Genomic DNA, 27,309 nt, shown 5'->3' with positions numbered 1-27,309 from the left:
TGCATTGCTCATTACTTTGCTTAACTTCCCTTAAGGAACTCTATCTGTATATTTTGAAATAAAAATACATGCACCCCCATGATTTACACTCATATCCTCTGAATCCTAGGTCAGTGCTTCCCCCCGCCCCAGTACTCTAACTACCATGAACAGAGATGGAAACTCAGGACTAATGCTCTTGCCTCAATGGGCAGAGAGAGTTCTAGCCAGAGTGGGCAGGATATCACCTCATGGACGGACATCCCATAAAAAGCGCTGTCTGTCAATAAGATCTACCAAGCGAGGAAAAGACCCAGTTCTCCAAAAGCCAGTCAGACCGCTGGGGTCAGGCCCAGAGAGAGCAGCGCCTGTCAAGAACACAGACGGAGCCTGGCTGGTTCCCAGGTTGCATTCGCACGTACTCGGATCAGTGTTCTCGAACCTGCTGCCCGTGCATGCAGTTCTTACAAATAATCCAGGCCCAAATGGAAGGTCTATATTTCTTCAGCTGGAGAAAAGAAGGCCAGATGAGGAAAACTAATAAAGTATTCCAGTAATTAAGGGATTCGGCTTATAAGACTCCCATCTGTCTTACTGTAGGTGGTGACTGCATGTCCAGGATGTTTGCCGGCTTCAGGAAGGGGCCTCTCCTGCAGGAGGGCCAGCTGAGGCGTTGTTTCCCACCAAACTTGGGCCACCCGTAGTCTGTCTACACACAGAATGTTCTTAGTTGCCGGGAGGATTACCCTGCCTGATGGAAAATCCTAGAAGCTGGCTTGAAAATCACACTGTAGTAAAATGTAGTAAAATATGGGAGTGATCGTACTGGCTAAGTGGATAACTGTTTGGAAGCTAACAATTAAAAATAATTACCATCACTCTATCTGTCCCTTTGTTAAACCTATACCCTACCATAAAGAAGGGAACTTATTCCAGCCAAAGTCTGAAGGACAATGCTCGGTCTCTAGATCCAGCAGCCAAAAAGAGAGTGGCTCGTTCAGAAAATCGACTCTGTATCTTTTCAGTTTTACCCATGCTTCCCATAGAGAACCTTAGTCCTATTGAATTACACAGTATACCCCCGTGCTATGAAGTACTGTTTTCTGGAAATGCAGCCTCTAACTATAAATCACAATTGCCGAGTTTATTTCTGTTAGTTACAAACTATTGAAATATTGACTTTTATGGTCTGTATGGAAATCAGCGTATTTCACAGCAGGAGCCTAATACTCTTGCTTTAGGAGTAGGATCATTTTACAGTGGGAAAAAATATTTTTTTAAATTTTTTCACGTTTGGAAACCTGTGTTGATTCCCTAAGTGCTTGCGTGTGCGCATGCGCGCACGCCCGTGCGTGTGTGTGTGTGTGTGTGTGTGTGTGAATTTTACTGACATTTTTTTTTAATTTTTTTTTTCAACGTTTATTTATTTTTGGGACAGAGAGAGACAGAGCATGAACGGGGGAGGGGCAGAGAGAGAGGGAGACACAGAATCGGAAACAGGCTCCAGGCTCTGAGCCATCAGCCCAGAGCCCGATGCGGGGCTCGAACTCACGGACCGCGAGATCGTGACCTGGCTGAAGTCGGACGCTTAACCGACTGCGCCACCCAGGCGCCCCTGAATTTTACTGACATTTTAATGGGAGAGAGGTAAGGTAGGAGGATAAGATCTATTGTTTACTAGAATGACAAGAGAAAGGGCAAGTCAAAATGCGATGAATGGAAAACACTGAAATGAACAATATCAAAAATGATTTTGATTTCTGTGTTTCCATCTAATTTAGTCTTTAATTCAGGGTTACAGTTTTTTCTCCCCTTTCTTATTTTTGGTCACTTCTTTAAATGAGAATTCTTGGTTGCTGAAATTGAACCTTGATTAGAAGGCGCAAATCAGGCCAGAAAACCAACTAAGAGCACTGGCGATGGGAGCTTTGCTGTCAAATGGAACCAGGAACGTGGACGTGCCATTGACTTTCGCAGAGCCTTGGTCTGTGTGGGAGTCATTCCCAGTTGTTTTATGTAATTTTTCGTGATCTTCCAAAAGGTGAGCAATTCACTTCAAGTGTGCCATTAGACCACTTGAATGTCATAAATTATTTCATTTCAAAAATTTTCAAGAAGGTGACTATTACTCACATAGAAAAGTCGACTTTCATTTTCTATTATTAGGAATGAAAGAAGTTGTGAGAGAAATACTCCCTTGATACGTTCTTGGACAAATGGATATTACAAAATCTACAACAGTTAATCTGAGGAAATTGGTTTCTCCATACCCCTTCTTCAGTTAACATTAATAAGAAATGAAGACAGCACTGAGTGAATCGTTCTGAACTTCAACCCAGCGCCATGTAATCTCTTATTCCCTCTCTTCCAGGCTGCCCTTGTTTGCATTTAATGTACAGTCCCCAGAAGACCTGCAAACATGGTTGCCGAGACGTGTCCTTTCCCCTCCCCAGTCGCGGTGTCGGAATGTTGTGTCTAAGGATGCCTGCAGCTGAAGTTACACAATGTTCAAACAACCAGTCAAGAATCATAGTTGATTTCATACTCTAGGTACCAGTCCAGCCTGTATTTACATCATTACAGAGTCTAATGGTGATCTCGTTCAGTTTTACTGTGACTCACTTATTGTGGGCAATCTCATTCTCTTCCCTAACTGAACTCCGTATTATTAGGAGTCAAGGCTCCTATTGTCAAGGAGCAGGACAGAGAACAAGATTCGCCCAGCACCGAGGCACCGTTCCCTTGCCAGATGCCCCCGAAGAAGCCTGTTTTGGAAATCAAAGTACTTACGACTCGAGCGGTACTGACTTTGTAGAAGCTCTGCCGGTAGGGTCGCTCCACTCTGAAAAGAAAGGCACACACAATTACTAGCCGTGTTTCCCACTGTCAAACGATCAGTCTCAATGCAACTGGTCTTCACACGTGCAGCCCTTCCAGTTACATGTTTTCACGGCATCCCGTCACAAATAACACATGAATAACATAAAGGAGCCGCCTGGATGCATCACAGTATGACTTTTTGCTATTGTTAATCCATATTTTATGATATTAAGTAGGAATGAGAAGAAAGTGGGGGAGGGGGAGAGGCCATGAACGTTTGGACTGAGAAGAATTCTTTTTGAAAACACCTACTTTGTAAGGTGAATCCTGGGGTCAGATGTTGGGATTCCTATAAGGAAGAACACACATAATACAAATATTAGTTACAATGATATAAAGGGAACAGGACGCATATCTGTTATCGTTGAAGATAGGACTTGACTAATGTTTGCACAGAGAACCACTGTTAACGATTCCAGTAATCCGGCTTCTGTGCAGAGCTCTATTCGAAGGATAAACATTTGCTAGTCGAACCTGCTGCAACATGACCATAACTGCCATTTCATCAGAACTGTAAGTTAAGACCGCTGTCTATTTGGAAATGTGTACAACGTGGGAACAAATGACCCACATGTGTGAAATTCAAGTGTTTAATTTCTCACTTAGCTAGGCAATGATGTCTCTAAGGAAGTAAAGGGGCCCTGGTTCAAACTAACAAATGATCATGGTTTTCGGAGAAGCGTAAACAAGACCGTAATTAATAGATGTGCTCGGTTCCTCCTTTTTATAGTAACCACTCCAGTTTTCTACCTTCGCCGTGACACGTGTGCGATAGGTGGGTCTCATTTTCACAAGAGAAGGGTTCTTAAGACTTCATTACAAATTTGGTGAAGTACGGGAAGCGATGTGAAATATGTCAGTGGAGCACATTATTTAAAGGGATTTGAATTTGATGTGAAAGGCATCCCGCACACAATTCATTCACTGTTTTTTGAGAAACGCAGATGTAGACACAGCGGGCTTTCGGGGAGCACGGCACACCTGTGTGGCGCCTGACGAAACTGGCAGGCAGAGGCACCCCAATGACGTACAGGGCGCGCACGGCACGGTGCGGATGGAAGGGAGAATCCTGACTGCGAGACAAAAGCCTCGAAAGGGAGACCGTGAATTCAAGTAAACGCAAGAGTCAGTTATGTCAACCACCGCTGTAAGTAATCCATTCGTGAAGCCGAATCTTGCCACCCTATAGAAGAAAAATAGAATCGCAGCATCATTTGTCTTTGAGAGAAGCAATCAAGAACAGTAACACTGTCCTTTCACGGAAAGCGAGTTCTGCTACCTATTTCGCATGATTCTGTTGCCCGGGAGACTTCCCTTCCAGCAAGATCGTCACTCCAGAAGACTACCATAAACTCCACAAGAGATGGAAAAGGCTTCTCAACTAAAGAGCTATCACAAAGCCCATGCAGATTGCTGCTCAAAGATTTCTCTACCCTCACTTGATAGAGAATTGACTTCTGACGAAAAACTCTAATAAGCTTGGCCATTTGATTCCACTCCTTAGCAAATCATAGATGGTGGGGAAGGGGAAAACAGTACCAGAGGCACAACAAAGTCAGAATGTAAAAAGCACAAGAGTCTATGGCCACTTAATACGGAGGCAGGCATTCCTACCCATCTTAATAGCTCCCGAGGGCATAATTACGGTTCAGTACAGTATTACAGCATAGTTCAATCGCCAGCGCTCATCATGATGTCTAAGTTATCAAGAAAGACTAAAGCGTGTTCAGTATAATTTTTATAAGAAGTCAGAAAAATATTAATTACATCTCAGAAAGATTCGTATTACATGACTCCTATGGAAGGCCAGCCTTTAGTTATCCAAGAATTTCAATCGTCCAAAATACCTCATCTCCCAGAATGAGTGGTTAACCATTTGTATGTCCTTAACTATACACCAATAATTCTACCTGTTATTTTTTATTTATTTATTTAAAAAAAATTTTTTTTTAACGTTTATTTATTTTTGAGACAGAGAGAGACAGAGGATGAAAGGGGGAGGGGCAGAGAGAGGGAGACACAGAATCTGAAACAGGCTCCAGGCTCTGAGCCGTCAGCCCAGAGCCCGATGCGGGGCTCGAACTCAACAGACTGTGAGATCGTGACCTGAGCTGAAGTCGGACGCTTAACCGACTGAGCCACCCAGGCGCCCCAGTCTACCTGTTATTTTTTAAAAGGGACTCCATCACAACTGTATGGGGCAAGTTTGGGCTCATGTACCCTTAGAAATCAAATGACAAGGTCGAAAGTCAAGTAGACCAAATACTTGATCAGAGAGTGAAACATACCGGTCCCAGAAATCTGGACTGAATTTTTAAACATCATCCAAGAATTCTGGACTTTAGACTGGAACCGTCAGCTGTTCAAAGCATCAGGGCAGTGACTCATGACACGAATTCGAAGGTTATGTTATTTACTGAATTTGACTCACTGGAGTTATGTATTCCTGATACCATTTTTAATGTTAAGCTGGGTAACCCTCTCTAAAAACAGAATTCCAAAAAAATGAAACACCTCTGGATATTACCCAAGTTACTGTACAAACACACCCAAACCTGATCAGAAATGGCTTGGTTGTGGGAAAAAATTTGCATTCTTCATGCAATAATTGTTGATGCACATAATCCAAAATTAAAAAAAAAAAAGTCTGACTTCAATCTGTGAATTTTGCTCATAGATATGTCATACAAGTAATTTTAGTAATAGACGATAACGATGCCAAGTTGTGTTCACAAACTTCTGTGAGGCTATTTAAAACAATTTTTTTTACCGTTTATTCATTTTTGAGAGACAGAGACACAGTGTGAGTGGGGGAGGGGCAGAGAGAGAGGGAGACACCGAATCCGAAACAGGCTCCAGGCTCTGAGCTGTCAGCACAGAGCCCGAGGCGGGGCTTGAACCCACCGACCACAAGATCATGGCCTGCTCAACTGACTGAGCCACCCCAGGCACCCCGAGGTTATTTTAAATAACAGCCTTGATCATCCTACAATGAGAGGCTCCCATAGGATCTAGATTCTAGAGCAGGGATTGGCCAACTTTTCCTGCGATGGGCCAGATACTAAATATTTTAAGCTTTGGGGGGCATGCAGTCTTCTGTTGTAACGATTCAACTCTGCCACAAATTTGTGTGGTTGGATTCCAAGACAGGTTGGTTTACAGACACTGAAATTTGAATTCATATCACCCGTGTTATTTCACATCATTCACGTAACTCCTAATACTCGTAACAATATTCACATTCTTTTTCTTTTGAAAATCCTAACCGTTTAAAAAACCTAAAAGCCCACAGGTTGTAGAGTGCCAGCCTCTGTCTGGAGTTTGATTACCTCAACGAAGCCTTGACTGAACTTCCCCTGAGGACACTATTAGCTCCCTCACTTCTGCTGAGCAAGGTATTCCCTTCCTTGTGAGTTTTTTCCATTCTCTCTGAAAAAACACGGCACTTTCAATTGGGGATGGATAAGTAAACTTCAGTAAGTTGGGAATTTTAAACGGTGTCTGCTTTTGTAAATTTGCAGAATCACAGACTCTTTGACCCGAAAAATCCAGTGGGAGGATACAGCACGCACCCACACGTGTGCGCATGTGCACACACCTCCACTCAGATGGTACAGATGGGGAAACTGAGGCTCAGAAGAACTTGAATGGGACCACTTCGCCAGCAACCGGCAGAGCCAGGATTAAAAGCAGCCACGTCTGCAGCTCCGAAGGCAAATAAGACAGAACCTGTACGGCTGTGCAAACTCTATCACGTGTGTACGAAATAGATGCTTTCTGGGAGGGTGCTGTCACCTAGTTCCGGTGCAAGCACTGAGGAAAGGGGGCTCACCCCAGTCACATGTTTTTACTGTATGTGTCCGCGTTTTGGAAGATGAAATTTAAACCGAGGCATCTGTAAATCTGTGTAATAAACACATCACCAGAACACCTGAATCTAAAGGCTGGTTCCCTGATTGACTGGCTGGGTCATTCGGGGCACATTACGTTACTCTGTGCCTCAGTTTCCTCCTCTGTGTATTAGGGAGAGTCAAATTACCAATCTCTTTGGGTATGAAGGAATGAATCATTTACTAGATATTATCTGCTTAGAACGCGGCAAGGCATGTCACAGGCATTATGTCGTTGATGGCATTACCGTTATTTAAAATGTACTTTTCTTTCAGACCAGTGTTTTGGCAGGAACCAAGTGAAACAAAAGAGTGGGTGTGTAGCCATCCCGGTCTCACCATTTTATCCCAGTCGCTTCTACCTTTATCATGGGGTCGATGGGAGCACAGATAATTGGCAGAAAATGCGAACCGCGCCTGATTCCAAATTGTGCACTTACTACAAAAGCCCGTTTAAACAACCGGTTCTATCGTATACACTGGTAAATGTCAAAATCGCAACTTGCACGGATTATCTCTAAAATTGGAGAACGCAGCTGAAAACAATGCAATTGCTGTATCAGTGCGTTGGATTCAACGTCCGAAGCGGCTCAGCCGATCCCTTGGCCAGGATGCTAGGGAGGAGGACGCCAGTCCAGGGCGGCCTAAGGAGGGTTTACAGGAGGGGATGACACACACTGGACACGGACAGAGAGGGTTGCTGCTCACTTACTTCTGACCCCTTTCTCAGGTGGGAGGGGATAACTGAACGCAGTTTAGGCCAATGTTATTGTTGAACTCATGGCCCTAAACACTGAAGGATCTGACTGGGTTTCAGAGTCTACACTCCTTGGCTGGCACTCAGGGTCTTTCACAGAAATGCACTTGCTGGCCGGGGGTTCGTCTCTGTCCGCCTCCCATCACACGACTCTGAGCCAGCCCCTCGAGACCATGCCAGCATGGATCGCACCGTGACCCCTCATCTCGCCATGCCTCTGCCCGTCCTGTTCTTCCGCATGGAGTGTTCTTCTCTTGGGCCCTTCTCTGCCCCTCAAAGTGGTTCTCGGAAGCTTTCATTCTCTATGAAGACATTTTCTACATTGTTTTGTCATTTAGCTCATAACATATAGAGGGTTTTTCTTCACCCCTAACTTTAAGTCTGTTGTATGTCCTCAGAAAATGGTTTCTGAATAAATGGATGGATGGATGAACGGATGGTTAATTGGACGGAAGGAAGGACGGGAGAAAGACATTACTTTTTCTTTTAAAGTGTGCTATTAGAATAGCCATGGTTACTTAGGCATTTTAGAAACTGATGGCGAGAGAAAATTCTTACTGGGAGCAGGTGAGGGGAAAAAATGAAACATTTGACAATAGCACCGTAAGAGAAGTTCTGTCAATATGATGTGTTGGCGTGTAAAGATCTGTGTGCTTGTGCGCAAGGACTGGAAGGTGTTATACAAAATTGAAAATCGATCCATTAGGGTGAAGAGGATAGGTTTTTTGTTTTTTGTTTTTGTTTTTTTTTTATTAAAAAGTCTTGGATGGGGGCACCTGGGTCGCTCAGTCGGTTGAGCGTCCGACTTTGGCTCAGGTTATGATCTCACGGTTCGTGGGTTCGAGCCCCGCCTCGGGCTCTGTGCTGACAGCTCAGAGCCTGGAGCCTGCTTCGGATTCTGTGTCTCCCTCTCTCTGCCCCTCATCCTCTCTCTCTCTCTCTCAAAAGTAAATAAACATTAAAATTTTTTTTTTTAAAGTCTTGGATGTTGCTGCTACATCATCTATGTGGACAGTGGCTGCGCTCTAGGTAGTACACCACACAAGCCAGTGTCTGGGGGTATATGGTCCTGGAGACTCTCGGTAAAAACAAGATTTCTATCAACGTCCCAAGGGGCAAGAGGAAGTCTAGATTATAGGGCACCAGAGCACCAAGGCCACTTTTATTTTTAAGGACCCAACTGGAAGACCGGTACAATTAAACTAAGATAAAGGAAAATGGAGGAAGGAAGAGAATTGACCTGTCCTGGGATGGAAAGTGTGTTCTTCTCAGAGTTTCCAGAAGTATGCATGGCAGTGAGAGGAGCAGGCCAGGAATGGGTCATCTCCTGGTGAGGAAAAACAAAGCAACTTTATTTTGGGGCATTGAGAAAATCAAATACCTTTTTGGCACTCAATATAGCAGGGCCCTTTACAAATACTTACTGACTTAGTCGGCCTAGTTGTTTTCAGGGGAACTGAAATTCATCCACTCCATTCCCCCTGCCCCATACCGGTGCTTGAAGCCTACCTGTGACACGCAGGGCCATCCAACACCCACTTGCACGGTGCCAGTGACAGGGAGCTCACTAACGCTTGACGCTGCCTGTCCCACGTGACACAGCTCGATCACACTATTCTTCCTGGTCGTGAGCCAAACGCCTGTCTCCCAGGGGCTTCTACCTACGGATGGTACTTTGCAACTGCACAGAACATGTCCCCTCTTCCTTTGTATGACAAGCTCTCAGCTGCTGGAAGACAGCAACCCTGTCCCCTGGTGTCGCCTCTTCTCTAGTCTGAGACATTTGCAGCTTGTTCGTTCATTCGTTGGGAACCTTCAACTTTTCTTCTAAGGCTTGAGTTCTGCATTCTGTCAACTCTCTGAGGTGCTCCCAGGAAGGACTCCTGATTGCCTGGGGCTCTTCTCACTCCCGGTCTCCTGCAGCGGGTGTGATCTGGCAGCTCAGGGGGAGGGCAGCACTGTCGCTACCTGCGTTCTGGACACAGATTGGGCGCGCGCCGTTGCTTTTCCCAGGCAAAGAAGAGGCGGCCGAGGAGAATTCTTTCTCATTCCTCGAGAAGGTTCCTGTGAGATTGGCAGCACCGTTCCGCCTAGCCATACCCACAGGGTGTCTGCGAGTCCAAGTCTCCAAAGTAGGAGGAGCCCCTCGGGCTCCCGCTCTCCGCTATCAGCAGGGGCACCTTCCCGATGCCTTCAAACACTCGGTTTGAAAAGAGTTGCTGTTCAAATCTTACCGGAGTCATAGGGCTCGTGGCCGACACACTGTACCCAAAGAGGAAGGATAATTAAATCACATGCTTCACATCCTGGCACCAGTGATGACAAAGTTTGTGAAAGGGGAGGGCACCCGCGTTGTGTTGTATTCACCAGACATTTTGGTATATAAACATCCAACATAAAAATCAGTGCCATAATGGAAAGAAAGGAGAGCTTTGGGGAGGAGCGGAGAGGATCAAAGTTTATGAAAGGCCTTTTTTAATGAGTCAGTTACATAATACTTTCCCCCAATCTTTATGGGTAACATAATTAGTCATTTCAAAGGTAATATTAATAAGAACTCTCAGGTAGCACTAAAACATGTTTTTTTTTCCTTCTATAATTACCCAGTTCGAAAAGAGTCTTTGATGTATGAAGAGTGGTAATGCAAGGAGATACTTCACAGGTTCATTCACAGTGCAGCGCTGAAGCCGAATTTGTAAGTATGATTCAGACAAGGGCTGACACAGATTGGGTTCTACCTCGCACTATTTAACAGGAGGCGCTAAGGACATTAAAGATGCATACAAGATTTAGAGGGGATGCTTAACCTACTTAAGAGAGAGACTATTTTCAAGTGGTTTTGAGTTGTGCATTTGTATGCAATTGATCACGTTCCTGACAAATGCTGTTTATGCATTCATCAAAACTGGTCCAAAGTAACTCTGTGTGACAACAGTTTAAAGTCAAGTTCTAGTTACTGAATGATTTCTTTTAAATTTTAGATGTGTTTTTTTTTTCCTGATTAAGGCTGGTCTTCTCCAAAATTAGTTCCATTTACAAGATACAGGTCCTAATTTGGCCCGAGCTAACGAAGGGGCAGTAAGCCCTAGCCTGGGATAAGAAGTGTTGTCTCTTATCGGCAACTGGGGAGTATGCCTCAATCAATGAGAGGCTTAGTTATTTCCCTTTCCACCACTGGCTTTAGAGGTGTGCCTCTGGGCTTATTAAAAGGTGTTTCATACGCCTGGAAGGATGAACTCCCTCCTCAGAGATGTACCTTCTCCCCCAGGTCATCTGAATTTACTCGATGGTGGAATCGGATGATATTGAATTACCCCCAGAATGCACCATCGAGTAAAACTGATTCTCTGTATTTGAAACGCGAGATTTCATGAAACGGCAAGCCTATTGCATATTACCACCGATGCATTTGATTAAGGTAGGGAGGATGCAGTTGAAAGGAATATAATTTCCTGAAAGGATATCTTCAGCAAGGAACGTTGGAGCAAGCTCTTTCACTTCTCAAAATGAGCTAGACCCGTAAGGTGTGGAGAGCTCACAGCAGATTTTCCACTGTCATCCTTTTCATTCACACTCGAAGGATATTAATCTATTTTTATGTTCTTGCTATTCCCAAGATAAGAACACCCGTGCACCCTTATCCAACTGTCCTAAGCCTACCTATTCATCAGGCTCCGGTGCTGACCACCCAGGCTTAACACCAAGCGTCACTCCTCCACTAACAACAAAAATCTCACACGCACACACAGACACGCACGCACGTGAAGCTGCTCTGTAACGCCTTCGATCCTCCCCAAGAAAGAAATGAAGCAGGGACTCATCTTCCCATTGGGCAGTGGTAAGTGAATGCTGGGGACTCCAAAGCACACATCCTTTCCACTACACCAGATAGGTTGACTGTTATTGTAAAGTCGACTAACATGGTTAAGTTAATGGAGAAAGAACTAAGTAAGCAATGACGTTTTTATCTTTCAGTATTGGACAAAGAATAGGTTTCACAGGCAACAGAGCATTCTATGTAATTTCTAACAATGGGGCAGATGCTTAAATTAATGTGATCTGAAGACTTCACAGTCAAACCCAGCAAAATCAGAAAAGGCCCAATTTTCCACCAATGATTATTTCTGCACCATATTATCCGTACGATGGCTCATGGCTAAGACGCTAACGGATCCAAAACAACTTGTGGGTAGAATCACTTTGCTGGACTTAGACACACAAGCTGGGTGTGCCACTGGCTGAGGAGCAGAAGATGGTCTGGATTCCAGACTCTCCTAATTTCAAATGCATCCCATACTCATCTAACACGGAGCTGTCCGACTGGCTGTTATTTGTAATAACTAGGATGTTGTCCCAAGCCTTGTCTTATTCAACTTTGTATCTCCAGTGCCTGGTACGTGGTACCTGGTTAATATGAGATGCTGTTATTAGCATCTACAGTTTCTATGCATGGATTAATAATAAGAATCATAACCGAATTGATAAGAAGAATAATAACCATACCAAGATTCACCAAGCACTTACCGTGCACCAGATGCTTATTTCCCACACTCGGTCTTTTGGTACTACAAACTAAAGAGGCAGGGGTCACTATCATACTCCTTTGGAGACACAAAGAGGTGACGTGACTTGTCCAAGGCCACACAATTAGTAAATGGCGGGGTCTGCTTGGTGAATTCCCCACATTTTGCTCTACTAACTTGTACTGCGTAGTCATTATGCATTAGTCACTGGGATCTAGAAAGGATACAAAGTCAAGAACCTTCCTCAGAAGGGCTCATGCTGCTGGATGTGCTAACCACCTCGCGAGCCGTGTGCACACACGTACGTGTGTGTGCGCTCCTGAGTGCGTATATTTAGGTTAAAAAGCATAACGTAAATATTCAGGTCCTTACCTCGAAGAGTTAACTGAAGAGATGATTCGTTTTTCAGATAACCATCTTAATGAATAAAAGGTGGGATCTCACATATTTCATTGTTGTTGTTGCTAGAATCAGAAAGATCCCCAAAAGACCCCCGGACGAAGAGTAAGGAGAGCTTAACTCATGTCTGAGTTTGGCCAAAGGCTACCCGAGTGAGCCCGGTCAAGTTGCTTGCCCGCTCCGGACCACAGAAGAAAGGGAGCTAATGCGCGTGCAAGGTTACGGGAAGCACACGGTGTCAAAGGCAAGGTTCATGGCAACTTGGCCCGCGAGCAGAGCTAGAGCATTGCCAGCATGAGCCCAGCAGATGGGTAGCTCAGGCTCCGTCCGTGGCTCCAGATGAGAGGGGCTCTGTCCACCTTCCCCATTCCCCTTGCTGAAATGCTAAGAACAGAAGTGTAGCTTGGGAAGTACCAGTAAGTGGGAACAGCTGAATGCTTTTAAATTACAAGTACGACTGAATAGACGAAGCCACGAAATCAGGCCGGAGTTGATTTTCACAGAGGCCTGGACTGAAATGACCTTGGACTCCAACTTCCACTGGGGGAGGGGATACTTTTCCTTCTGTTTTTCGTTCCAGGAAGTGTAATAGGATAGTAAACATATACACTGCGCAGTCTGCCATGCCTCCGGGGCCTCGGGATGCAGGAACATCGGCACCCCCTTTTCTCCAAAATGAACATAAACTTGAGACTCGTGAGCTCAGCCCATGTGCCCCGACCAGGCGAATGAGGTATGTTCACTGGAGAGTCAAATCTGCTTCTTTAGCCAAAGCGCCCCCCTTCCTCCTGAGCAAAACCACGTGTGTGTGTGTGTGTGGGGGGGGGGGGTAAGGGGATGTTAATAATTTACCAGAAAACCTAATTTGTTTGAATGAATGATTTAGAACCTTTGTATCCATGAGCCCCAGCAGCTCTCTGAAGAGGCAGAAATGGGGGCTGAGGTGGAGTTAGGCATCAGGGTGGCCAGGCAATAAGGGTCAAGGGCCCTTGGTGTCCCTGGCAGGGCCTGTCCAGGGAACTGGGCCTCGGGAGAACAGCAGCCAAACCATTCCTCAGTCCTCAATCCGCTGTCGCTTGCTAACTGGCTGAGGGAAGCCAGGCAGGGAGAGTATCCGCACAGACACCTGTAGCAGCAGTGGGGCTGTTCGGTAGGAAATGGACCACGGGGCTGAGGCGGGCCGTGGGGTGGGCCCCCGGAGGGAGCCCAGCACTCAGCCGGGAGAGGAGTCCGCACACGCTGTCCCTCCCAGTGTGGCCTCCCAGCAGGCAGCCCCTGCAGAGACGTGCACATGCTCCTCCTGGCCGGCTCTCCTTCCCGGCAGGCCCTGGGAGGACAAGGACTGGAGGCTGGAGCCCTTTGGCCAGGGTCGTAAAAGTACCCATGCAAGGAAGGAGGGTGCAGGGGCAGAGCTACTGGTCTCTCTCTCTCTCTCTCTCTCTCTCTCTGTCTCTCTCTTCCTCCCCTCTGGGCCCTCCCAGGATAGACACTGTGTTTCCCAGACTGTTTTCTCCTAAAGATGCTCCTACAAAATATCCCGCTTACTTCGGGTTCAAGGGCGTATTTAACCCTGACCAGGCCACAATCTAGCACATCGATACCACCTGGGAAATGAGGACCTAGTTGGAAGACTGGATTGCCACAGTACAGCTTGGCCCCACCGGGGCATTTACCAAACCTCACACAGAACTCCTACAGCTAAGGATGGAGATGTGCAAGGCGCATTAACATGCCCTAAGCTGAATAAACTTACACAAATTGTTGAGTAAATAAGGTCAACCTAGAAGGCAGCCTCCAGAGGCATTTCCTAAGGCTCTGCCATTTGTGGTCCTTCCTTGTTTACCAGTTTTAATGATAATAGTGCCTTACTTGTTATTGGGCCTTCTGATTGACAGAGATACTCAGAAGCACTATCTCATTTAATCAACAACTTAAGGACATACAACACGTGTGCTTATCAAAACTGTAGGTGACACTAAACTGTGAATATCAGAATTCAGAAACACGTTGCAAACCTGGCCTGAAGCCAATAAGATGAATTTTAACAGAGGTAAATGAAAACTGCAATTATGTTCTGCAAACCAAGTGTAAAATTGCAGAATGAGAAAGCCCACCTGACTTAGCTGTGATTCATGGGATGAAAATGCAAGGATTTTAGTTGACCCGAAGCAAACTTGAGGGGATTCAGCAGCCAAAAGAACCAATGCCAACACAGGTGATATTAAGGTAAGTATGCTGCCTCCAGTGCAGAAGACGATCGTTGATTGCACACAATAGTACGCTGTATGGGACAGGCCACATCTGAAACAGACCGCCATCCTGGATGGCTCATTTCAGCAGGAGCCTGGGAATACTGCGCTCTCTTAACAGGGATGACTGCTACAACTGTAAGAGCTTGGAAAGTTCATTACAGGTATAAATGCACTTTAAGAGAGAACATCTAGGGGGCGCCTGGGTGGCTCAGTCGGTTAAGCATCCGACTTCAGCTTACGTCATGATCTTACACTCCTGAGTTCGAGCCCCGAGTTGGGCTCTGTGCTGACAGCTCAGACCCTGGAGCCTGCTTTGGATTCTGTGACTCCTTCTCTCTCTGTCCCTCTGCCTCTCACGCTCTGTCTCTCTCTCGAAAATAAACAAACATTAAAAAAAACATTTTTAAAGAGAACATTTAGTCTATAGAAGAGGGAAGTTCTGAGAAGTGCATTCAAATATGAGAGAGCCTAAGGGCTCTCATAAGCGAGAGATTTGCAACCTGCTTTGTGGACCAAGAGGTTAGGACTATGTCCTGTAGGGAGAAGTTACTGGGGAACCAATGTTAGTTCAAACCATACAAGATTTTCCATTCATGTGGCCTTTTCAACCATGGAGCCTACTGCTTTAGAAGGCAATGGGGGCGCATCTCTAAAGGCAAGGGGGCCTGTGCCCAGGGTACTAGAAAAGGGATTCCTAGGGGCGCCTGGGTGGCGCAGTCGGTTAAGCGTCCGACTTCAGCCAGGTCACGATCTCACGGTCCGTGAGTTCGAGCCCCGCGTCGGGCTCTGGGCTGATGGCTCAGAGCCTGGAGCCTGTTTCCGATTCTGTGTCTCCCTCTCTCTCTGCCCCTCCCCCGTTCATGCTGTGTCTCTCTCTGTCCCAAAAATAAATAAACGTTGAAAAAAAAAAAATTAAAAAAAAAAAAAAAAGAAAAGGGATTCCTAGAGAGGCAGGGGAGAGAGGTTAAGGACCAACCGCACCGCCTTCCGTGAACCTTTGATCGTATTCTTCATCTCGGTACAGCCGAGGATATTTATGATGCAAAACTGAATCTGAAAGAGCAGGCTTTGCTGTTATTGTTGTTGTTTTATGTGACATGCAAACACGGCTGAGCACACTGGCTAAGGAAGTCCATCACTGTCCCAGGGACGGTGGGGAAGGAGGGCTGTGGAGGGCCTTCTGGCTCGCGGTGAGATAGCTAACAGCCCAATTCGTCTGTTTGCTCAGCTCTTGGAAAGTCCAACAACGGTGGGCTTTTCTGGGCTTGATCGCTGATGCTCCTGCCAAGCCTCTCAAGTGGTCAAAATGCTGTTCCATGAAACTGAATGGATACTCTTCTCTTTGGAATGGTCTTAAGACAGTCTCCTGAGACTGCATCTCTGATTTCTATGCAAGTGCCGGTAGGGAAGAAGCATAAATTCAACTGTCATACGAAACATCACTTCCCAACAACAGGCCAACACATCATGCAATCCACCAGGAAAAAAAAAAAAAAAAGTAAGAAAAAGGCTAATTGTTTTAAAAGTTTCTAACACTAAGTTATGATTTCATTGACATGTTATAAAAAATCCTGACAGTATTTTTGTCTTCAAATAAATAACTGACTGCTTTATTTAAAGCTCTTTAGGGCCGGCAGTTGTTTCAGGGAATCTGGAAATTTTCTCCATCGGCCCCAGGACTATACATGCACAAGGTGCACCTTAGACTGCTGCCTTCATCCTGCCCGCCCCTCCCCCCCCAACCAGGGTTCTATTTTAAAAAGACCTAATTCCAGGGGCACCTGAGTGGCTCAGTCGGTTAAGCGACCGACTTCAGCTCAGGTCACGATCTCGCGGTTTTGAGTTTGAGACCCTCATCGGGCTCTGTGCTGACAGCTTGGAGCCTGGAGCCTGCTTCGGATTCTGTGTCTCCCTCTCTCTCTACCCCTCCTTGTGCTCTGTCTCTCTCTGTGTCATAAATAAACATTAAAAAACATTTTATTTTATTTTTTTTTTAAAATTTTTTTTTTTTAACGTTTATTTATTTTTGAGACAGGGAGAGACAGCATGAACGGGGGAGGGTCAGAGAGAGTGAGGGAGACACAGAGTTTGAAACAGGCTCCAGGCTCTGAGCTGTCAGCATAGAGCCCGATGCGGGGCTTGAACTCACGGACCGTGAGATCATGACCTGAGCCGAAGTCGGATGCTTAACCGACTGAGCCACCCAGGCGCCCCATTAAAAAACATTTTAAAGGGCCTAATTCTAATTTACAGTTGGGGAGCGTGCTGATCAGTGACCCCGTGGCCACACCATGTGTTCGTTCAGACAATCGATCCATCTTCTTGCCATGGCCGATGCGAGGAGTTGCATTTCGTTCACTCAGTGTAACGGGGATGTGTACGGCCATGTGCAGTTACACTTCAGCCACTCTACGCACACAGTCCACAGAGACACCTCTAGCAACAGGTGGGCAGACCACCATGGTGACACATTGGGCGCAACGCAACCTTTCTAAGCCAGGAACTTGTTTCCTCCAGCCATAAGCTAATTTTGACACTGTTACTCTTTTTCAAAAGTGATTTTTAAAGTTCGATGTCCAGTTTCTAATTCTTGTGTCTCATATTATTTTGCCATCAACTACATCCAAATGACCATCATTTAAAATGTAATACAGGGGCGCCTGGGCGGCTCAGTCGGTGAAGCATCCAACTTTGGCTCAGATCATGATCTCACGGCTTGTGAGTTCGAGCCCCACATCGGGCTCTGTGCTGACAGCTCAGAGCCTGGAGCCTGCTTCAGATTCTGTGTCTCCCTCTCTGTCTGCCCCTCCCCTGCTCATACCCTGTGTCTTTCTCTCTCTCTCTCACACACCCCCTCTCAAAAATAAGTAAACCTTAAAAAAATTAAACTATAATATAATATTATAGCCATTTTTTTCCCAAGCAACTTCACCGGATAGCATGACACATGCTATTATCATAACATGAAAGAATTCTGTTTTTAAATTCTTTTTAATGTTTCTTTATTTTTGACAGAGAAAGACAGAGTGTGAGCAGAGGAGGGGCAGAGAGAGAGGGAGACACAGAATTGGAAGTAGGCTCAGGCTCCGAGCTGTCAGCACAGAGCCTGACGCAGGGCTCGAACTCACAAACTGCAAGATCATGACCTGAGCTGAAGTCGGACGCCCAACTGAGCGAGCCACCTGGGAGCGCCTAATGAAAGAATTCTTTATGGCTAAGCTCTAATATGGTCCTTTACCTCCAGGTCAGCTAAACCAATTTGACAAAATTTATATACTTTCATTGGCTGCTCCCCCAACACCATCTTTAATGATCTACATTTAATTCCATTCATCCAAAAAACATTATTATGGTTTTGCTCTCTGCAACGTACGTAAGAGCCGGGTAGCTGGAGCAGGTCCAGGTACAGGGTTGCGGCTGGCTCTAGGTAACCAGAGAATTCATAATTGGAGTGGGTATAAGATAACAATTACTAGTTATCATTCAAAAGTAGAGCTAAAATAAACCTGTCAGAGTTAAATTAAAAAAAAAAAAAAAAAAAAAAAGAAACAGTTTTGCTATCGACTTGGTACCACGTTCCAGAAATCACCCAAGACATTTGCTGATCCCACATTGCGGGACAGACAGAGATTGCAGATGTAGCAACACGGATTCTGCTGTAAGTAAAAGACAAGTCCAGGCACAGGGAGGCGAGAGGATACATTTGTTGCAATCCCCAGTCTAAGCCTTTTTAAAGACTTATGCCAGGCGTCAGTGTTCCTTTCTAAAGGCTGCCATAGCTTTTCAAACATGATAGCTTTCTTGTAGTTTACACTTATCACATTAAGAAAAATGGTAATGAGGAGTTCATGACAACTGCTTTTAGAAGGAACAAAGGCTCAATTGCTGAGGAAAAAAAAGAAGTAATATCTATTTTCATGGAAAGAGCCCTCCAGTGAACAACTTGGCCGTAGCTTTGCTCTCTCATTATTTCTGAGCTCAGGAAAAATAAGGCATCAGGCCACTAATACAGTTGAAACTCCAGCCAATATGATTTGCATGGAATTGTCTTTCCTCTGAAACAGCTATTTCCATCTTAGACTCACAGAATCACAGCGCCAGGGGGGATGAAAGAGAACTGATTTGCCCCATTCACATGAAATTAACTAACAAATTGATCATAAGGTGTTGGTCTAGCTATGGTACACCAGGCCCTCCTCCCCCATCAACACACTCTCCCCAAGAAAAATAAAAATAAGCCAACAGAGGCATCAAACTCCGCAGTAGCCTGAATTTAACAACATCAAAACCACGCCTCAGTGAAATTGATTCAGAAAGCCCCCTCAGAATATTCCAAGCCCCCAACAGGCTGCGTCTTCTTCACTGCCTGGACAGTCACTCCTCTCTCCAGATTAGTTTCTTTCTGCAATTACTTCAAATAATGGGAAGTAAATAGCTTCTTTATTCCATATTAAGAGTGGCAAAGAAGCAGCACAAGTGAGAGCCGTATCTTTTTCTAAAGGGATGTCTGGCTAATGGAGAAAGAGAACATTCTAAACTCAGTATGAACACTCGAGGGGCCAGGCAGTGTGGACATAAAACCTTGCCCCAGAGGCATGCTATAAAGCTTCAGTCCTGGGTGAAAATCAGGAAGGCTGGTCCTTCTCTGCCTTGGTGAAAACAGCTACTTGCCACACAGCATAAGCTAGAAGTAGCTACTGACATGTGATACCTCCTTGGAACTCAGAACACAGAGATACTATATACTAAGTATGTGCTACACAGAAATCCAACCTGATTCTTGCATTTCATCACCTGGTCATGTTTTGGTGTTTTTTTTTTTTTTTAATAAAAAGGTGGCAATCACAGTTACAGTCTATTATCAAAGTGTCTTTTTATTAAGAGTTTCCCGTTGACATCTTTGAGGCACACCATGAGAAAGGGACCCCATCCAACTCCCCCCAGCCCCGCCAAGCTTTGTTCAATGATCTTGTAAGAGTCCACTGCCCATGGATGTCTCTAAATCCTCTTTAACTCTGTTTCAGCCTATACCATCTCTTGGGGTAACCAGATCAATACATTTCCTCCTTGCTATAAATTTTGGCAAGTACCATAGAGAAGATCCAAAGAGAATAATGTCAAACCCTTTGCTGGAAACGTTCTAGTGAGCAAATGTTACATTGAGCTTGTGGTAAATAAATGCACATGAAGGACGCTCCCTCACAAACCTGCCTGTCTCAGGTCTGGGCTTCAGATCGTGGTGTGTAATCAACTCCTGTCCGAACGCCAGTCATCAACCAGTGATTTTCTACTGGGCTCCAGTCACGTGCTTCTCCCCAGCACAACAGCACCCAAACACCCCCCTCCTCCCGCCACAGCCATCCCGCCACTGACTCCTGCTCATCTAGTCTGCCCTTCATTTGCTTTCAAAAAGAAAAGAAATGTGCAAAATCATTAAAAACAATCCCAGACAGGGATTTGCAAGCTACCCACAGAGACTGTTATGCAGCTGACAGAAATCAACGTGGCAGGGTCTCTAGGCTAATTAAACACATGTAACAATTTGAAAAGCTGCAAAGTGCCTTATGAACCATGCAGTGGTCAAAAACGAAAAAGAAAAAAAAAATGTCCTGTATTAAAGATGTGAAAGGAGCTCATATATTTAATAATTAGGAAAACCATCGCAGGGGCAATTTAAACTCCTCAGCTAAACCAGACTAGAGTCTGTGAGGGGTTGAAACACAGACTTCAAAGTCACACTTTGAGAATACTTGGAATTGCTGAATGACAATTCAGCCAGGGGTGCCTGGGTGGCTCGGTCGGTTTAAGCGTCCGACTTCGGGTCAGGTCATGATCTTGCAGTTTGTGAGTTCAAGCCCCGCGTTGGGCTCTGTACTGACAGCTCAGAGCCTGGAGCCTGTTTCCCTCTCTCTCTGACCCACCCACGCTTGCGCTCTGTCTCTCTCTGTCTCTCAAAAATGAATAAATGTTAAAAAAAAAAAATAAGAGTCACCATTAAATCCAATAGAAGTTTGCAAGGATTTAGTGGTGAGAATTCCCTGGATATTTCAATGTTTCATTTATGTCACCGTGTCTCGTCCGCTCACGGATCCAGGGAAATCATTCCCATTGTTCTCATTTCACAGATAAGCCGCATCTCACACAAGAGCAACCTCTGGCACAAAGTCACACAGCCAGCACATGGCGGGTGAAGGACCTCTGTCCAGGTGGTGGCTTTGCACTCTGGGCTTTGGCCACCACTGTGCTCCATCAGGATGGTCTCTCTCAACGGGAACATTGTCGAACACGCAGCAGGAACCAGACGTTGTCCCCTTTCTGCAGGCCAACCATATCTCAGTGGTTTTAGGAGCTACTTTATAAGTGTTTTGAAACCACTGCCCTCGCTCATGCTAGTTTCCCAATTCATTGTCATGTGCGCATCACACAGCCTGGATGGCATAGACAAGAAAGTAAGCCTTGTCACTAACACAGAATCCAACGAATGTCTTTTCACAGGACTTAGGCCACTTTAAGGTTAATCATCTGGATCTAGGGTCCCTGGAATTGTATTAGATCAAGGTGTAGGGAGCTACCTCCTGTACGAAGAAATGGATCTTCTGAAAAAGCTGAAGAGGGCAGGAAAGAGGGAGTGAAAGAGAGGGAAGGGTGAATACAAATCAGGTGCAGGGTTCTTATAGTATCATTTTTCTGGAAAGGGCCCTTCCAGGGTCTCATGTACCCTCATGCACCTAACAGACTGAGGATGTGAACTTCTATTATAATTTAACTAATTTAAACTTCAGTAACCAGCCACATGTAGCTACTGTTACTGTACTGGGCAGAGCAAAATCGTCAACACTTTGATTTTACAGGTGGAAAACCCGAAGCCCATAATGGTTCAGAGACTAGTCAAGGGGCTCTGTGGTCTCTGCTGAGTGACACGGACCACCATGGACTTTGGTATCAAAAGTGCTAGGTGTGTGAGGCTGTGCTAGCAGCTCTTGGGCTAAAGAACAGGAAAGAGGCTGCAAGATTTGAGGGCGGACAAGCTCCTCGGGTTTTCTGCAGCCCTTAACAGGTTCCAAGAAGCTGGAAGGGACTGAAGAGAAAACTACCAGAGGCCCAGGTAGCCAGGATGCTTTTATCTGCCATAGCTTTAGATGCGCCTTTGATCTGTATTTTGTGATCTGGCAAATTCTAATAAGCATGTTGCCAGGGGAGAGCTGGATGAGTTGGCTTGTGTTAGCATGATCATCCCAGGAATGGAAGATTTGGGGGAAGTGCACCATTTTGACACAATCTTTGCTGTGAGGCTGAGTGTCTAATGGAAGCAATATACCGGTTTTCAGCCATAAAACAAAGTCTAGAAAACTCCCTCTGGAGGAAAAAAGACACATGTCATGGAGGCATCTTTCTTGTGACCACGATGATAATAAACACAGTGAATGGTACCAAATCAGCCCCTTTAACATTATTTAAGAGATTCGGATAAGCTCTCTCCAATTATAGCAGCATATGGGGCCTCCACCTTTGCTTTTCATCGATGCCTTGCTTAAAGCGGTAATGCCAACCTTATTGGACTTTGAGGAGCAATATTAAAAATGGGTTAGAGCAAAGGTATTAAGTAATACTTGGCAATGGAAAAACCTAGCACAAAAAGTAATGCTAAATACATTATTTGAAGAAGTAAGAAATGCAGTCATTACAATGCCTAATATTCGTATAACTATTCTACTTACCAGACACTATTATCTGCTTATTAACTTCACGGAAAACATATTATTACTTTACCAAGGGTGGGCATGATACTGTGAGACCATTTTCTTTAACCGTTCTTCTACAAACTGAAGTCACACGACAAACACCTACCTCTATGCACTTTATTATCCACCCACACTCATCACCTTCACGAACATGTGGGAGTGGAGGGGCTTCTGGGCTAGGCCAACGGGACACAGCCTCTGATCTAAGGAGCCTCACGTTATGCCACGAGAGGCACAGGTGACCAGTGCAGATGCAGAAAAGGTGGTGAGGGGACCCACAGGAAGGAGAGAGAGATTCATTTCATTTGGACAGTTAGGGCTTCAGAGAAGAGCGATCCTAGGGGAAAGGACGTCTGTGGAGAATGGAGGAAAAGCGGCGGCAGGCAAGGTAGGCACGAGCGATGACCTACAGGAAGGGCCATGACTGCCAAGATAAGGATATGGGAGTTTCTCCTCTGGGTGCTGGGGAAACACTGTACCTCTGCTTGAATAACTCTGGTAACAGAACCCTCACTTCCTTTCATCCTCAGACAAATCCACCAATTAGGACAGGGGAGAGAAGAAGGACCTAACATTTACCCAGTGTTCCAAGCACGGTTCTAGGGCCTTAGCACACCCCGGCCCATGCAATCCTCCCACTAATCCTGAAAATTACACAATATTATCCCAGTTTTGTAAATGAGATCCAGAATGGCTAAGTTACCCAAGAATGCTCCGCAGGTGAGAAGAGCCAAGCTCTACTCCCTTAACCATGATGTCTCCCTAGAACGTTCTTCCTTTTACTGCTCAGATACTTATCCCTTTAGAACTGCCCCTCAGGGGTTGTGTTCCACCATATGAGGCCTCCTCGCCTAAATCCACCCTTGAGCCTCGCTCCCACACTGGAAGTCCCTCAGGCAGCTGTGGCCTGCTTCCTCTTCTAGTTCAATCTTCTTTCGGTTAGCCTGGCTCTTCGGCCATTCTGATTCTGAATGCACTCACTATTCTGCCTACCCTTTGCTAAATGCATTTCAGTTCAGCAGCGTACCTCTTAAGATTTGTTATGGAACACACATAAATTTTAGAAATTGACAGAAGTTAGAAAAGGAAAAAAAAACCCTCACCCATAATCCTGTCACTCTAACAAAATAAACTTATTATTTCAGCATATTTTCCTTTAGTTTCTTTTTATTCATATCTTTACATAGCTATAAAAAGTAAGTAGATAAAATGTTACAGTCTAGTTATTTCGCTTAACAGTATTTTGTAAGGTTTTGATTTTTTTCCCCCCATATCGCTACATCATCCTCAAAGCCATCTTTTTTAATGACTGGTTATTTTTCTGAGTGTAGAAATCAGAATTTGCTTAACTATCCATCTACGGTTGGACACATAGCAGCATTCTTTGTTATTGGAAATAATGTTGTAATGAATGGCTTTGTTCAGGTAGTTTTTCTAGGGGTTTGGATTTCCCCCGTAGCGTGGTTTCCCAAAATGGAATGACAGATTATCAACGTCCCTCTAAAAATGGGGTGGCCAAGCTAAATAAATGTAGAGGAACACTGTGTTCGTGACTGAAAAGATGCCCCAAGGTAAATTCAACTATATAGATACAACGCACCCTAACTAGCATTCAAGCAGGATTCTCTGTAAATTCATGTGGAAAGAAAAGGAAACTAGAATAGCGAAATCATTTTAGAAAAAGGATGAAGTTGGAAGATTCGCATTATCCTAATTTTAAGACTTGCTATAAAGCTACAGTAATCAAGACATTCTGGTTTGGGGTAAAGGCCAGGGACATGGACCAATGGAAAAGACTAAAGAATACAGGAATAGAACCACATAAATAAGGTCAATCTACTTTTTACAAAAATGCGAAGTCAATCCAATAGAGAAAGATAGTCTTTTCAACAAATGGTGCTAGAGCCCAATGAGCCATAAGCTTCAACCTACACCTCACAACACATACCAAAATTAATTCAAAGCAGATCAAAGACCTTAATATAAAGCATAAAACTCTAAAATTCATAGAACAAAACACGGGAGAAAATGTGGATGATCCTGGGTTAGTCAACAAGTTCTTAGACTCAACACCAAAATCATAATCCCTAAGAGAAAAAAACTGATATATTTGACGTTAGCAAATTAAGAACTTTTGCTCTTAGAAGGACACCATCAAGGAAATGAAAAGACAACCCACAGTCTGGAAGAAAATATTTGTAAAGCACGTATCTGACCAAAAACTTATATCCAATGCATATACAGAACCTTGAAAATTCAACAATAAGGTAACAATCTGATTTTTAAAATGGGCAACAGATTTGAGTGGACAATTCATCAAAGAAGACAGAGAAAAATGAAAATAAGCACATGAAAAGATGCTCAACATCATCAGTCATTTGGGAAATGCAGTTTAAAACCACAATGATATACCACTACATACTTATTTTTTTCATTTTTTAATGTTTTTTTATAATTTATTTTTGAGAGAGAGAGAGAGACAGAGACAGAGAGACAGAGCACGAGTGGAGAAGGGGCAGAGAGGGAGACACAGAATCCAAAGCAGGTTCCAGGATCTGAACTGTCAGCACAGAGCCAGACGTGGGGCTTGACCTCATGGACTGCAAGATCATGACCTGTGCCAAAGTCAGACGCTTAACCGACTGAGCTTATCCAGGCACCCATACCATTACATACTTATTAAAAAGGCTTAAATAAAAAAATTGCTGGTGTGAATGCAAAATAGTACACCACTCTGGAAAACAATTCAGCCCTTTTTAAAGTTAAACATACACTTGACCTACAGCAACCCAACTCCTAGGTACCTATCCAAGACAAATAAAGACATACGATCACACAAAAATCTGTTCATGATTAGTAACAGCAACATTATTTATAATCACCAAAGAGCTAGAAACAACCCAAATGTTCTTTAATGGATGAATGGATAAACAAATTGTGAAGGATCCATGTAACAGAATCTTACTCAGGAATAGAAAGGAATGAATGATTTCTAAACACAACAACCTGAATGAATTTCAAAGGCATATGCTGAGTGACAGAATCACTATGGCAAGATTACATACTATATGATTCTGTTTATATATGGTGTTCTGGGAAAGGCAACACGATGTAGGGACAGACAACAGATCAGTGGTTGCTAGGGGGTGAGGGGAGGGAGGAGAGCCACCGCAGAAGGGGAATATAAAGGAATTCTTTGGAAAATTGGAATTGTTTTGTATTCCATTAAAGGTGGTGGTTACAGGAATCTATACATTCATTAAAATTCATAGGAATGCAACAAAAAAACAAGGTAAATTTTACTGAATGTAATTTTTCAAAAAAAATGTGCTGGCCAGAAATCCATACCACATGCCAAGTGTGGTCTAAGTAGAACTGAGCAGAGCAGATCTATCCCTTTCTTAGTTCTAGGAGTTCTAGATCAGGGTTTGGCAAATTAGCTCTCACAGGCTAATTCTGGCCCACTGCCTGTTTTTGTAAATAAAGTTTTATGAGAACACAGTCACAAGCATTATTTTTACACACTGTCTATGGATGTTTTCATGCTAGAACAACAGAGTTGAGCCATTGAGACAGAGACCAAAAGGCCTAAAAAGCCAAATATACTTACAATCTCACCCTTCACAGGAAAAGTTTGCCGAACCCTGCTCTAGAAACTTGCACAGGACCATTTTTGAGCAGTAATACATGTTACCGCTAAACTTTTTCTTATCTAAACATTGGTGGACTCGAGTGCATTACCATATTGATATGCCACCATGAAACTTCATTTTCTTGGATCTGGTCCATCCGGTAGGCTTGATTTCTTGATTCTGGCACATGGTATTATTAGCAATCTCGCCTAGCCTCATCACTCTCAGCTGGGTTAGGAGCTGAGGCCTGTAGTGATAACTTAAAACCTCTTTCTTCAGCCCTGTATCCTCATGGTGAAAGACAGAATGCATAATGGTTAACAGCATGGACTCTGAAGTCAGGCTGCCTGGGTTGAGATCTTGCTTCTGCCACTGGCTAACTGTTGAACTTGGAAAGTCACTCAAGCTCAAAGTTCTTCCATTTCATTATCTGTATCGGTGGGGATGCTAACAGCACTTGCTTCCTGGCATCAGCGGGGTGATTACATGACTAACTATATGTAAAATCCTTAGAAAAGGGCTAGGTACAAACACCTGCTGTGCGAGCATTTGACGTTGTTATTAGTGTCTACATTCAATCCAGGTCAACCTGAGTTCCAATCCTGTTTCATCCTCTTGGTGGCTGTACGATTATGTGCTTTGGGACCATTTATTTCACCTCTCTGGGGCCTCCAGACTGCCTTGACCCATCGGTCAGTGGTCTCTGGGTAACGAGCTAAGTAAGCACTGCTGGAGAAATTTACACAATCTACAGATTGGAACCTTGACACTATCTCATAATCTTACTAATAGCATCCCTTGGGTAGCCCCCTCTCTCCCTTTCCATGACCATTTCAAACCTTCTCCAATCTCCTCAAACCTCTCAATGTTCCCTTGACTACCTCCAACCAGCACGGGCTGGCTCATCAGGAGACCTGGGCTGGAAATAAAAAATTATCAAATTCTCCCACATTTACTTCAAGCATTTTCTGGTTTTGTTTTTAACCTTTAATGCATCCGGAAACCATATTGTTGTGTGGTGTGGGGTCAGAAGCCAAGATTAACTTGAGGAGAATAGAAATGTTTGTGATACCATCTTCGAACCCAAGAAGAATATGCCTTTCCATTTCTTTAAATGTTCTTTGGTGTCTCTCATAGTGACTTAGTGTATTCGTATAGCTTCTGGCACATTTCTTGTTAAATGAATTCACAAGATATAAATGGAGTCTGTTGGCCCATTATATCTTACAGTTGGTTGCTTACATGTAAAGACTGT

General features: G+C 44.4%; 1 protein-coding gene across 10 annotated transcripts in view; it reads right to left on the bottom strand.

Moving 5' to 3' along the window:
• The window catches only part of AFF2 (AF4/FMR2 family member 2), a 458,044-nt gene that overhangs the window by 134,973 nt on the left and 295,762 nt on the right, over positions 1–27,309 (bottom strand). For 3 of the 10 annotated variants that reach the window (XM_045472325.1, XM_045472326.1, XM_045472333.1), the window contains 3 exons: positions 8,747–8,833; positions 3,112–3,148; positions 2,770–2,821 (listed from right to left, as the gene is read on the bottom strand). In XM_045472325.1, coding sequence (XP_045328281.1) covers positions 2,770–2,821; positions 3,112–3,148; positions 8,747–8,833 — 176 coding nt within the window. The remainder of the gene's footprint in view (positions 1–2,769; positions 2,822–3,111; positions 3,149–8,746; positions 8,834–27,309) is intronic. The other 7 variants (XM_045472329.1, XM_045472330.1, XM_045472334.1 and 4 more) reach the window with 3 other exon arrangements.

The sequence above is a fragment of the Leopardus geoffroyi genome, chromosome X, assembly GCF_018350155.1.
Source record: "Leopardus geoffroyi isolate Oge1 chromosome X, O.geoffroyi_Oge1_pat1.0, whole genome shotgun sequence".
Taxonomy (NCBI): domain Eukaryota; kingdom Metazoa; phylum Chordata; class Mammalia; order Carnivora; family Felidae; genus Leopardus; species Leopardus geoffroyi.
The sequence above is the reverse complement of the archived record's forward strand: the minus strand, read 5'-3'. Positions and strand labels throughout refer to the sequence as shown.